The 12,492-nt window shown below is 31.0% G+C and overlaps 2 protein-coding genes across 2 annotated transcripts in view; one reads left to right on the top strand and one right to left on the bottom strand.

Annotated features, from left to right (window-relative positions):
* LOC148273271 (cytochrome c-2) lies at window positions 1–6,702 on the top strand. The gene is made up of 4 exons (XM_088238931.1): window positions 1–131; window positions 3,579–3,681; window positions 4,540–4,648; window positions 6,085–6,702. The coding sequence occupies exons 2-4, from the start codon at window positions 3,610–3,612 to the stop codon at window positions 6,228–6,230; spliced, it is 327 nt and encodes a 108-aa protein (XP_088095057.1). The 5' UTR covers window positions 1–131; window positions 3,579–3,609; the 3' UTR covers window positions 6,231–6,702.
* Window positions 6,697–12,492, bottom strand: part of Polr1B (RNA polymerase I subunit Rpl135) — a 24,323-nt gene continuing 18,527 nt past the window's right edge. Inside the window, exons 15-18 of the mRNA XM_088238930.1 lie at window positions 11,146–11,352; window positions 10,792–10,995; window positions 9,967–10,131; window positions 6,697–7,660 (exon numbers count right to left, since the gene is read on the bottom strand). Coding sequence (XP_088095056.1) covers window positions 7,445–7,660; window positions 9,967–10,131; window positions 10,792–10,995; window positions 11,146–11,352 — 792 coding nt within the window. The 3' untranslated portion in view covers window positions 6,697–7,444. The remainder of the gene's footprint in view (window positions 7,661–9,966; window positions 10,132–10,791; window positions 10,996–11,145; window positions 11,353–12,492) is intronic.

Consider the following 12,492-nt stretch of genomic DNA (forward strand, 5'->3'; position numbering starts at 1 on the left):
GCCAAAGTCGCCCTAGCGAATATAATTTGAACTAAAGCGCACGTGCGCGCGCATTTGCTGTACGATTTTGATGTTACGTATTTCCTTCCGTCAGTCACTGTAAATTTTTGCCCTCGTAAGGTTCTTTGAAGGTGAGTAGATTACTTACGTTATATTTCATAATTTTCTCTTGTATATTCTAAAATGTTTATGTTACTCTTCAATTTAAGCTCTGACATTATCGTAGTTTTTGTTACTACTACATACTTAAATAAAAAACTATTCAATCTTGACACATCGCACTATTTTGTCTGTCATTCATTAATTAGATATTGTCTCACTCTTATACATAATAGAAGTTGCTGTCCCGCTGTTATATTATATTGAATTACTTTTTGATATGCTACTTCACTCATAAATATATAGATTACGTAACGTTTGGCCGTGGTCCATTAACACATTTCGCACACCTTCTGGCACATTAGTAAGTTTGCTTACATAAGAGAATCGTGCTGCTAATATGGTCTAAAATATATGTAATTTCTAAACTAATATAATCTTAAATTAGTAATCTTCTGAAATCGACCAGTATGTAAAACAAAGGATTTGTGCCTAGGGTTTTGATAGCTGTTTTAAACAAATAATTTCAAAAAAACATTTTATCCAATTCATTCATGTTTAGGGTCTGCTCTGTATTTTACAGTCCGTCCTGTTTTCAGCCTTCATTTTGACCGTTTTCTGTATTTTAGTAAAAATAATACAGGACTACGTAAACGGGTTTCCCACATTTTTCTTCTAAATCCTATAATTTGATATCATCTATACTGATAGCTCGTTATAGGGCAAGACTTTGGGGAACTTTGAAATGATTTTATTTAATACGCGTTCATATATCATCATATTTAATGATTTAGATTTTTTTTTTGCAAGTGGTAAAAACGTATTACCGAAAACTTTAATGGGCTAAGAGGGCTGATAATTGATATTTATAACATTACAAATAAGTTCTGGTAGAATTTTAAGATATGTTAAACCTATCAATTATTTACCAATTTCAGAGTACACTCCTATATGAATATATTTTACACAAGTATTTCTCCTTTAAAGTGCATATATATTCTTAGAACCAGTTGAAAAAACATCCCATCCCTGGGCTGCAAATGAAAGCGAGAGATTGACCACCTTATATTATTTAACCCTGCGATAGTCGCAATGAGGAAGTTCAGTGGTTTTTAAAAAAAAAAATATTTTTTAATAGACTGTTAAACTAAGTCAAATTTAAAAAAAAAAAAAATTATATATCGTATTATCGGCGCTACGATTTTTCAAAGTTTTGTATTTCTGAAATAACTCCGCGTGTAACGTCAGAGGTTCATTTCCGCTTATTCTCATTCAGTTCTTCCCATTGGTCCAGAAGCGACAAGCAGACCGGAAATCTTCCATAGCTCTCAGATCATAGGTTGATTCACATGAACCAGTGACGTCATTTAAAGTAGTGCGTTTTTATCAAAATATTTTTTATTATTTTTTCTGTACATTTTCAAGAAACTTTGCACTACAATTTAATGCTCTAATTTTTACCCCACGTAAGAAAACATTTTTTGTATCCAATTTCCCGTAGGGCTGAAGTTCCTCATACCCAATGAGACAAGAATCTCATTTGAAGGCTTTTGGAATTCCTCTTGTTAGAATAAAAATAATGTAACATAATAAATAATGAAGCACTAACTCATCCGATAGATTTCTCAATAAATGTATCCATCTTTTTGTTTAATTATTATTTCCGATGTAAATAATTTGAGAATTTATAGTGCTGATATTTTGATATCCAAAACAAAATCACCATTGACTCGCTATTTCGAAAAACATTATGTGCTGCACACATTTTATCTGCTACACACACATTTTATCTGCTATGTCCAAACCAGATTTTGTAATTTTGTAAAAGGTTATGATTTCTTGCTTGCATTTATCGCCACTATCTGTATCTATGGCGTCATCAAAATCCACACCATAAATAAGAACAAAGTTTTTTTTTGGTTCATAGGACACTGCAGTACTCTCTTTTTTGTAATCGAATAAATTTGAATTCTCTGCGAGCCTCTTTCTTTAAATGAATTGACAGGGAATTAGGGGTTTATTTTTTTGTGTCTTAAGAAAGTTTATGTTTTCGTAGTTTTTCCCATCAGATTAACTTCTGAAAATCAATTTTCTGCTGTGCTCTTTTGCCCTGTATTTTTAATCGGGGAAACTAATCTCCTTACTACATTAATAAGTTTATTACTCAAAGTATAAGGCCCGTTTGGTTTAGTTCCCAGCTAGATCTTCAAATTATAAGAGTAAAATAGTTTGGCTTTGGCATCGACTATTTTAATGCCATATTTATCGGGTTTAGAAGGTACACTGACTGAATGGACACCTTCCGCAGAAACCTTCCATTCTTTCGTCCAACTTTGTAATTTTTGTTGGTTATCCTAAAAATCTATTAAGGTAGATGATTTTTCAAAAGTAAGCTATAAAATATATTTAAAAATTATAAAATAAATATCATATGATGCCATACTAATAGTATGACCTAAACACTCGCAATGTATCTCACACAACAAACTTGAATATTATATCTTTCAATTTTAATAATTAAAAAAAAATATATTGAAAATACAAATATGCAGTCCATAAAAAACATTATTTCATTAAAACAATATGAAAAACCTAACATAACCTAACTAATTTAACACAAATGCACTAAATTTTGCACTAAAAAGACCGTTGTGCGCTCGCTCTACGATTCCAGATTTCTGACTAACAAGAGCATTACCTAAACTTAGGAGGGGAACAATATTGTCACGTGAAGGATAAATGAACGACAGCGAAAAAATTATGCTGTGTATCTAATAGACATATTGCGACCATCGGAGGGTTAATGAAACAAAAATTATCCAGAAATGCTGAAATTTGAAGTACCAATTCAATATCGTAACCACCACTAGATGCGTATAGGGAAATGATAAGAAACATTTCAAAATCATAAAAAATCACCAAATCCCATTCTGTTTTATTTATTATAATTATATCAGTAATAGTCAAAATTTAATAAAATCGATTCAGGAAATGAAAGCAACAATTTGGCTATATCACATGTTTATTTTTAGGTATATGAACTATTCCATCAATTAAAAGGCAAATAGAATTCAAAGAGAATTAATATATATATTTTTAAGGCACAAATTTAATGTTACGCTACTTTTCGTTTTTAAATAATGGATTGCAAAAATATTTGCTTTATGAACCCTTTTAATCCTTCCTCAACTGGTGTGTGCGAAAAATCACTCATGCCTCAATTTGTTTTTAAGTGAGCATTTCAAAGTAATGTTCGATGATGTTTTCTAAACTTACTTACCTCAATTCACTGAAACTCAATATTAACTGAAATGTAAAATACAATACTGTTTATTTTACTAAAACAATTCTTGGGATTTTTCGCACAATTTATGCAAAATAGGCTGCAATTCAAAAGGTGGAAGAATTTGTAGAATTACCCGGCTGAATCAATTCTTGAAATGCTGTTTAAATTGTGTTTTCGGGTGTTATTTTTTCAGACTTGTCCCGTGTGTCACTAAATAGATCAAAATGGGTATTCCGGCTGGTGATGTTGAGAATGGAAAGAAGCTGTTCGTGCAAAGGTGTGCTCAATGCCACACAGTGAGTATCATTTTTTATTTTTGATTAATAAAAGTAGAGTGATGAACGAGAAACAATATTTTTTGGGTTTTACCTAAATGTATATTTAGTCTTTAAAATCCAGTCGTAGAATGATTTATTGTCATCCATAGAACCGAACAATATTTTAAGTCCTCTGGCACTGGCTTAAGCGAGTTCCGGATTTCACCCTTGAATAATTGTTATCAAAATACCTTAGATATCTTAACAAACACAAATAAGTCGATTGGTTCGAGTGAGGAACTCTTAATTTTCGTTTCTTATATAAAATATTACATGTTTGAATATAGATTGTAAATCATTATGGATGTTTAAAAAATAATTAAACCCTAGATTTCTATATTACCTTCTCAATATCTGGTTCATCTTTGTCATTGGACTTTGTGGGAGCTTCAAGGACCATAAGATCGTATAACTTGCAGAATAGCTATCCCCTGTGAATTGACATCACAAGCAACTACAAGGTGTCACAAGGACACCAGGAATAAACGGCTTGATAAATAAACCCTTGTTTTAGTACTTATTTCATACTATTTTTTAGACACAGTACTTCTATATTTTGATTGTATTTACTTACTGGTTTGTCATTTTAGAGTACAGTATTAAAACGACACTAGTCTATATCAGATAAAAAGGGCATTAAAATATAAATTTATGCCAAAAACTGTTTTAAAGGTCTTCCTATTAGTTTCGCTTATGTTTCTTTACACATTTCAATTTTGTAAACCACGATTTTAATACAATTTAACTCCACTACTTTCATTGTTCTTTTCACTGTGGTTTGGTGATATGTATGGAAGGCTTATGTCGAATTCAATATTAATAATACCCATTACCCAGGTTGAAGCCGGTGGCAAGCATAAAGTAGGACCTAACTTGAACGGTCTTATTGGACGTAAAACCGGCCAAGCCGCTGGATTCACATACACTGATGCCAACAAAGCCAAAGGTATAATCAGAAAATGCTCCCTGTAATTTGTTCGTTCCATTTATTATTTCTGTACTGTTAAAATTTACCAAATTAATTTTTTTTGTAAATGCTCATAAGACATTAAAATATAAATAATATCTATTAAACACATATTCAATATTCAGTACATCACTGTGTCATTAAAAATCACATTATCTTTAATATCTTTCGAATATGTGAAGTTTATAATCTGCCTTATTATTAGGACATGTTATGAATACAATATTAAATCATACTTATTGAACCTTGTCTCAAGGGATCAAAGTTAATATTTTTGATTATCATTTACACTCATAGATATTGTGATATTATGCAATCCATTTTATGTAGTTATTCTGACACGGTTTTAAACATCAATCTATTAATACACATAGACCGCCAGCCGGGTGTGACACGTGAGCTTGACATTTAGAATCGATACCTAAATGCCTGCTTGTGCCGTGAAAGTGTGTAAAAACCGTTTGTTAAAAAAAAACAAATTCAAATACAAGTATTATTTCTTTTAAAACTACGCCTAGCGGCACAAAACCGAAGCTCTTCTTTCTAACAGGGATGCACTGGTAGGAATATGGTTTTAAAAATATAATAAAAGTGAATTGATATTATTTTAGCATTCCCAACATCCAGTAAAAATAAATAAATGTGTAAAAATTAAAAGGAAATTATGGAAAGAATGTGATTGGGATCCATTAAAAAACTAAAGTTGTTTAGAAACATTGAAATACAAACTTTTTAATTACCGAAAATAGATATCCTCTCAGTTTTTGTACTTTCATTCTCTTCGACATGCATTCTCTTCGAATGCAACCATAATAATGTTTGGATAATTTATATGGTATAAATAAACAAACTCTATAACTATGAGTATGTTTTTGTGTCACTACTTTTAAAAAAAATATTTTACCCTATTCTATGGGCGATGGTTTAAAACAATACATTGCATTTTATTAATTACTGAGGTTTTTTTTTAATACTTATGAATTAAATCCAAATGTTGTTTTCTTAATTCTGTAAATTAAGTGTTATGTAATGAATTACATATATTGATTTAAATTCAAGACATGCCTTCTCTCAAAAATATTTTCACACATACTGAAAAACATGGCGTACCTACTATAGTAATACATAATAAATCAATGTCAAATTGATGTTATTTTAACCTTGATCTATTTAAAAGTAGTATTATTATTAAAAGTACATAGTAGTATTATTTCAAAATAAAGTGAAACTGACTTCAAATAACATCTTTTAACTTTACTGCCGTCTATGAGTTTTTCTGAAATTCAAATAGCTATCATGTATTTTTTTTACATTATTTTTTATTTACCACTGTCATGTAACATGTCACTACATGTTTCTTCGGGTTGGTTCATTTGAAATGCCTGCAAACATTATTTCAATTTGTAATTGTGCAGGAATCACCTGGAATGACGATACACTTTTTGAATACTTGGAGAACCCTAAGAAGTACATTCCCGGAACCAAGATGGTGTTTGCTGGTCTGAAGAAACCCCAGGAGCGTGCCGACCTTATCGCATACCTCAAGAGCGCCACCAAGTGAACATGGACAGTCTAGACACTCAATTTATTTAAATTTTACGTATATTTATGTAAATCCACCATCCCCACAAATGTTTATTTTTTAGATTTATTTATCAAGACAGTTTCCAATAAATTATTGTATTATTTCTAATTGACCCAAAAATCCGTAATAGTATTTTAATTAATATTGTATAGTATGTTTAATATTTATTTATATCTGTAGGAATATTTAAGTTATTAATATAATACGTCGTCTAAGTGTTTATGTTATTTAGACTGACAGAATGATTAATTTGAAATACCTACGTAAATGCCATGTTAATGATAATAAATAAATAAAAAAAACGTCACAAGATGCCTAGAGCGATTATTACTATTAATACGGTTTGTGAATGCGCTAAAAAGCTCAAATAAAGTGTGACAGGTTTCATCGGTTATCAAGTAAAAATATGTAATTGATTACAAATATAAATAAATAGTGGATATGCAAATTGATGTTTTATTTTCTTACAAAAAACATTAACTCTTTAACACAAGACATTACAAATTCACATTATAATATAAATCATTTTAATGGTTATTAAAATATTACCTATCTTCATCAGAGAAATAAGAGTAGATCTTTGATTCGCACAAACCTGACTATCAAATTAATGTTTGAAGTGCTAATTTTGTAATTTTACATCTTAAATAATAGTAACCTTAATAATAGTGACCTTGAAGGCAATAAATAAAAAAAAAGATTGCCTTTTTCCAAGGGTAGAACCATTTGTGTGATATGCACATCACTTTAGCAATACATGTTATCAAATATTGAGGTAAAACAGTTAAGCTTCCAAAGATAATAATTTATCAATACTGTTATCTGATTATTTTAGCCAGTTTGGTATAACCAATGCTTTCAAAAATTGCATTATTCATTGAATACCTGTAGGTTTATTTATTTATTTTTGAACATTCATGTTTGTACATTGACAGGTTTAGGGCCTAATAGCAATTTCTTCCAACCAACCAATAAAAAAATGTGTTTTAGTTTCATTACTTGTACGAAAACAACAAAATTGATACTAAAATAGAATTAGCAATATGTGTTTATAAATAAATGAATATTGATACTAGTCTTCGATGGAAAAAAGGTGAGATTAATTAAGGGAAGAGAAATATTTCATATTAAATCATTCAACAACAGTTTTAAAAATGTTTTGTATTAATGAAATAATAAATAAATACAACTTATATGGTAAGTTTATTAAAATTAATTCCAACATTTATATTAACAGAAGAAAGTTGCGTCACGAAAAACTTGAAGATATACGGAATTTCCATTTCGGCAATCTTGCTCTTCTTCATACACAATCTGCACGTGTCTCTCATTTCAGTTTGCGTTCCCTGCTTGTAGATAATAGTCATGGGACCGAGAAGAGTCCCACATTCCATGCAAACCAGACACTGAAAAAATAATTTATGTAATTATTGCAACAGCAGGGAATGGGGTTAGCGTTCTGGCCTACATACCGATAATTTGGTTACATAAGTTTGAGGAATGGTATCACTTCAGTCATTGAATTAACCTTAAGCTGCTTTGTGAACATATTGACACTTTCATTGTAAAACATATTAATTAGGTGATGAGCGGCTTGCTAAATTATTATTTTGACACGCATTCGTGAAAAAGTAAATAAAATATATATCTACAGAAACACATGATTTATTGGTTCACAAACTGAAGCTAGCGTGGATAAAAATAAGACAATAGTATAATAAATACACAACATATACACAATATTATAAATGTCTGCCTCACATGGTTGATATGAAATATTTATTTAAAAAGGTGTTTTCACACCATGATATTTCAAAGTCCCTGGACGTAAGACTGATCATCTTACCTTCAAGTAACAAAAATGATCGAGATACGCTGTAATTGGTGTACTGCGTTGGCAGTGCCCCGTGCACCATTAGGTGCAGAAAGAGAATGATGATAAATAAAGCGGCCGCTCCCTATTAAAAAAATATCAGTTTAAAATTCAAAATTAAAAAAATATAAAATACCATAGCCTAAACATAATGTGATACTTTTTACTCCAAATATTTTTCTAAAAAAAAATTTGTGATATATTTGGGGTTAAAGATAAGTGAATTTTTCCTTTCATTCCAAATATATAAGTAACTGAAATTTCCATTTTACAAAAGGTTTATGCTTTAATTTTGTGCATGCAATTCATAGTTGCATGTATGAACAAGCATATTAAGAGGAAATGCGGTATTGCCTTTCTTCACACAAATGTATTCCCCTATTTTCTCCCTGGATCATAATCCATAATGCCATAGCACTAGAGCAGTTTTTTTTACACACCATAGACATTTACCATTATTTATAATGGGAACTAGATCCACCTGAAAACCGCTGTCTGCTGAATGTACGGTAACAAAATCGGTTCAGTTTTGAGGTGTGGAAAATGGGACGGTGAAATGTCCAATAATACAAAAGGCCTAGTTTTTGTATGATTTCTTCCAGTACAAACTTTATCTGCATATAAAGGGCGAATTGTTAGACTAAACTGTAAGAACAGTTAGTCAAATAAACCTTTAAATCGAAAGGTGTTGACTTCAATATTTGAAATGTGTTGTGACCTTTTTAAAGTAATTTTACCCTAACTTGCACTGATGCTGCATACATTGTAAAAATAATAATGTATCATGTTTATCTTTTATTTTAATTTTTTGGACAAAAGATTTTTGAGATTATGTATTTATTACTGTACTAAATTTACCTCTTAATTATTTTTTAAAATTTCCTTTATATGTTACCTCAAAATTCATTTTTAAGATACATAATATTTTTAAATTTCTTTAAATGTTTCATTTTTTAATATAATTTGTAAAATAAGGTATTTATTATTTGCTCACAAAATTTAACTGACATGGAGACATTTATAGATTACATTAAATTAAATTATTTTTTCACCATCATCATTCCCATTCCACACCCAATGGTGCATAGGGTACTGCATTGGTGTACCAATCACAGCGTATCTTGATCATTTTTTGTTACATGGACTAGACGATCAGTCTTACTCTTCAAGTGCCAGTCTAGGGACTATGAAATATTCCAGAGTAAAAACACCGTTTTAAATAAATATTTCACATTAACCATGTCGGGAATCAAACCCGAGATCTCTTGCATGGCAGGCAAACAAGCTGACCATTACACTACGAGGCGGACAAACATTTTTGCATTGCTAAAATAATTCAGTTGTATCCTAAATAACATAATATCGCCGTTAACAAAATCAGATTAGTTTCGGATAGACCAAATAAAATGATAATTTATCAAAACCAATACGAAGTATGATAAATCAATTGCTTATCTAAAATAGTATATTCGTTTTTAAGTATCCTTGGCTTAGACTGTCAATAAGAGTTTTGTAAAATATACCTAAAAAATAATACAAATGACACTACTCAAAATCAACCAATTTTGTATAGTGTGACTATTATTTTAAAGGTGCAATATGTCTTTTATTATTAGAGATAACTTGTCAGGTGCTAAGATTTATGAATATTGATTTTAATTTATATTATAGAAAACTAATATAGACCATCCGAGATCCTAATTAACTGATCAACTGAGGACAGATTCACTAAGGCCCGCAAGGCTGATTAATGAGTCCCAAAATGCCGAATTTCCTAGCATGCAACAGTCGGCGATAGCAGACTGTTGCCTGATAAACATAATTATTTTGATAACATACTCTAGTTTTATCGGAACAGTGGAAAAGACGATCTTGCAGCATGAAGGAGGCTCCGTGAGAAATAAGACTGTCTCTCTCCATCTCACCAAATCTTACGCCACCACCTCTCCTTCTTCCTTTAAGGGGTTGGCGAGTTAGGGCATCTATAGGTCCTGTTGAACGTACCTAGAATGTTTCACAACTTGTTGATTAGTCATAAATTATTGTGTTAGAAAACAGGAAACCAGTGGTAGAGTGGAGTTTGAACCTTTGACCTCCTGATCCAGAGTTTGCGACACTACCACGAGATCACAACTAACGTCGTCATTACATTCGAAAATCAAGTAAAGTAAGTACGAAACTCCTGTGCTATAAATTATATGTCAATGATGGGGCACATGCCGATATGCATAATAAATAACTGTGAAATTATTATTCCTTAAAATTATTTTACTAAGTTCAAAGAAACATTAGAATACAATTATTTATTGGCTTTAAAATGAAATAAATTGAAGAACGCATTATGTTTTGCTGAACCCAAAAAACAAATAAAATAAGTCTCTAACGAAATATTTGAGTATTTCATTAGAATGTAAATATTTCTTAAAATTACATTACATTATTTTTTTTACACCACAACAGGCCAGGAGGCCTAATTACAGTGGTGAATTACATCACAGAGCACCCAGGCTTGAGAAAAATCACATTTTAATTTTTTGTTTTCTCACCGGGAATCGAACCCGGAACCTTCCGTGCGTGAGTCAAGCGTCTTGACCACTACACCACGGAGGCCGCCGTAAAAATAAAAAAGGCCGAAATAAAAAAATACATAATATACATGCTTACCTGCCACTTATCTGAAACCATGTGCCTAAGCCTCTGATAGTGAACAACTCCAAAGAATATATCAGCATTCATTTCCCTTCCGTCTACTCCACTGTACATACGTTCTGTGCCATAGTAATTATATCCGCCATCTTCTAATAACCGGCCAAAGTAATCTATAGCGGTATCCTCCTCATTAAATCTAAAGGGTGTTGCATCATGGACCTGAAATAAAAAATCTTATTCAATAATACGAGACACTTGCAATCAAGAAGAAAGTATGAATTAAACTAACCAAATATATTTTTATGTTTGTTTCCGTTCATTAAGACTAATTGCTACAATAAATTAATTAACGAATAAATAAAATTTTACCAAGCCATGCACTGTTGCAGATTTTCCAGCCATTGTTTCGATCATCATAGCTATCGTCATTCGAGAGGGAAAACCGTGAGGGTTGAACACAATATCCGGGATTAGACCAGACTCCGTGAATGGTAAGTCTTCTGCGGGCCATTTCTGGGAGCAGATTCCTTTCTGGCCTGCTCGAGATGCAAACTTGTCACCGACTGAGGGATTTCTCTGTAAATTAGATAATATGCTAAGTGTTGTCAATCACATTTTCACAATGCACATTCATATATAGTTTTTACCGAGAGGTAGTGAAAAGAAATGAGCCACATCGAGAAAAATGACTTTAAAGCTGACTAGATAAGAAAAAATACATCTTTCTGTAGTACCGACATATGTTCAGTTAGGTAAATGAATCCTTTAGGAAAAAAGATTTATCACCAGTCGTACTACAAATATAAAAGGAAAGGTTTAAAAGTTTGTTACAAAAGAGATAATAGGTATTTTTCACTTGGGTCTTTTCACCACCAAGTTTTTACCGGAATATTGTCTGTTTTGAAAAAAAAAAAGGGATTAAAAAACGTGACATGACATTGTAAATTCTATTTGAAATAAGATGACACATATTTTTACAAGTATCAAATACTAATATTGTCGTGATCGTAAAAAAAATATGGATGTGCGAAAAATGCGACATTGGCTTTTTTACATTTAATCATGAAAAGGTTTTATCAAAGAATATACTACTTTTGTACATATTGAATTTTGACAAAGTACAAAAAAAATAAAAACTAACCGCTTTCATGTCAAGTTGAAGAAAATCACATGCGTCGTTGTTTCACGATCATGATAATATCGAAACAACCTACGTACAACTGTGTAACTGAAAAATGTAAATTTTACACGAGAGCGTTTTAAAGATTTTTAAAAAATCAACTCGTGATATTTCGCTGTTCTTACGTAGTAAAGCTGTGAAATTTGGCTTAACGCTCTTAATTAAGTTATTTAATAAGATAAAAAATAAATGTTCTTTCCGAGATCACTAGTTTTTGTTTTATCACACGTACACACTTATACTTTGCTACGTAACCTATCATCAATACTGTAAGTTGCTGATACAGGTTTATTCAATGGGATTCATTGAAATGTTTCACGAGTATCTGCCTAGTTACATAGTTTTACTCTGTACTTCATTTGATATATTCCCCTAAAATGTTCACTTACACATCTTTTACCAAAAACTCGTAATTAAATATGGTCTTATATTTGTTTATGTATCGCTGTCACAACATTCATATTAGATCATTTTCATTATTTCGATAAGTATATCGGTGTTTTTAAAATTTTTGACGGAGCCTATTCGCATTTTCT

Source organism: Micrasema longulum, unplaced genomic scaffold (genome assembly GCF_059751315.1).
Source record: "Micrasema longulum isolate JH-2025_06_02 unplaced genomic scaffold, ASM5975131v1 h1tg002011l, whole genome shotgun sequence".
NCBI lineage: Eukaryota > Metazoa > Arthropoda > Insecta > Trichoptera > Brachycentridae > Micrasema > Micrasema longulum.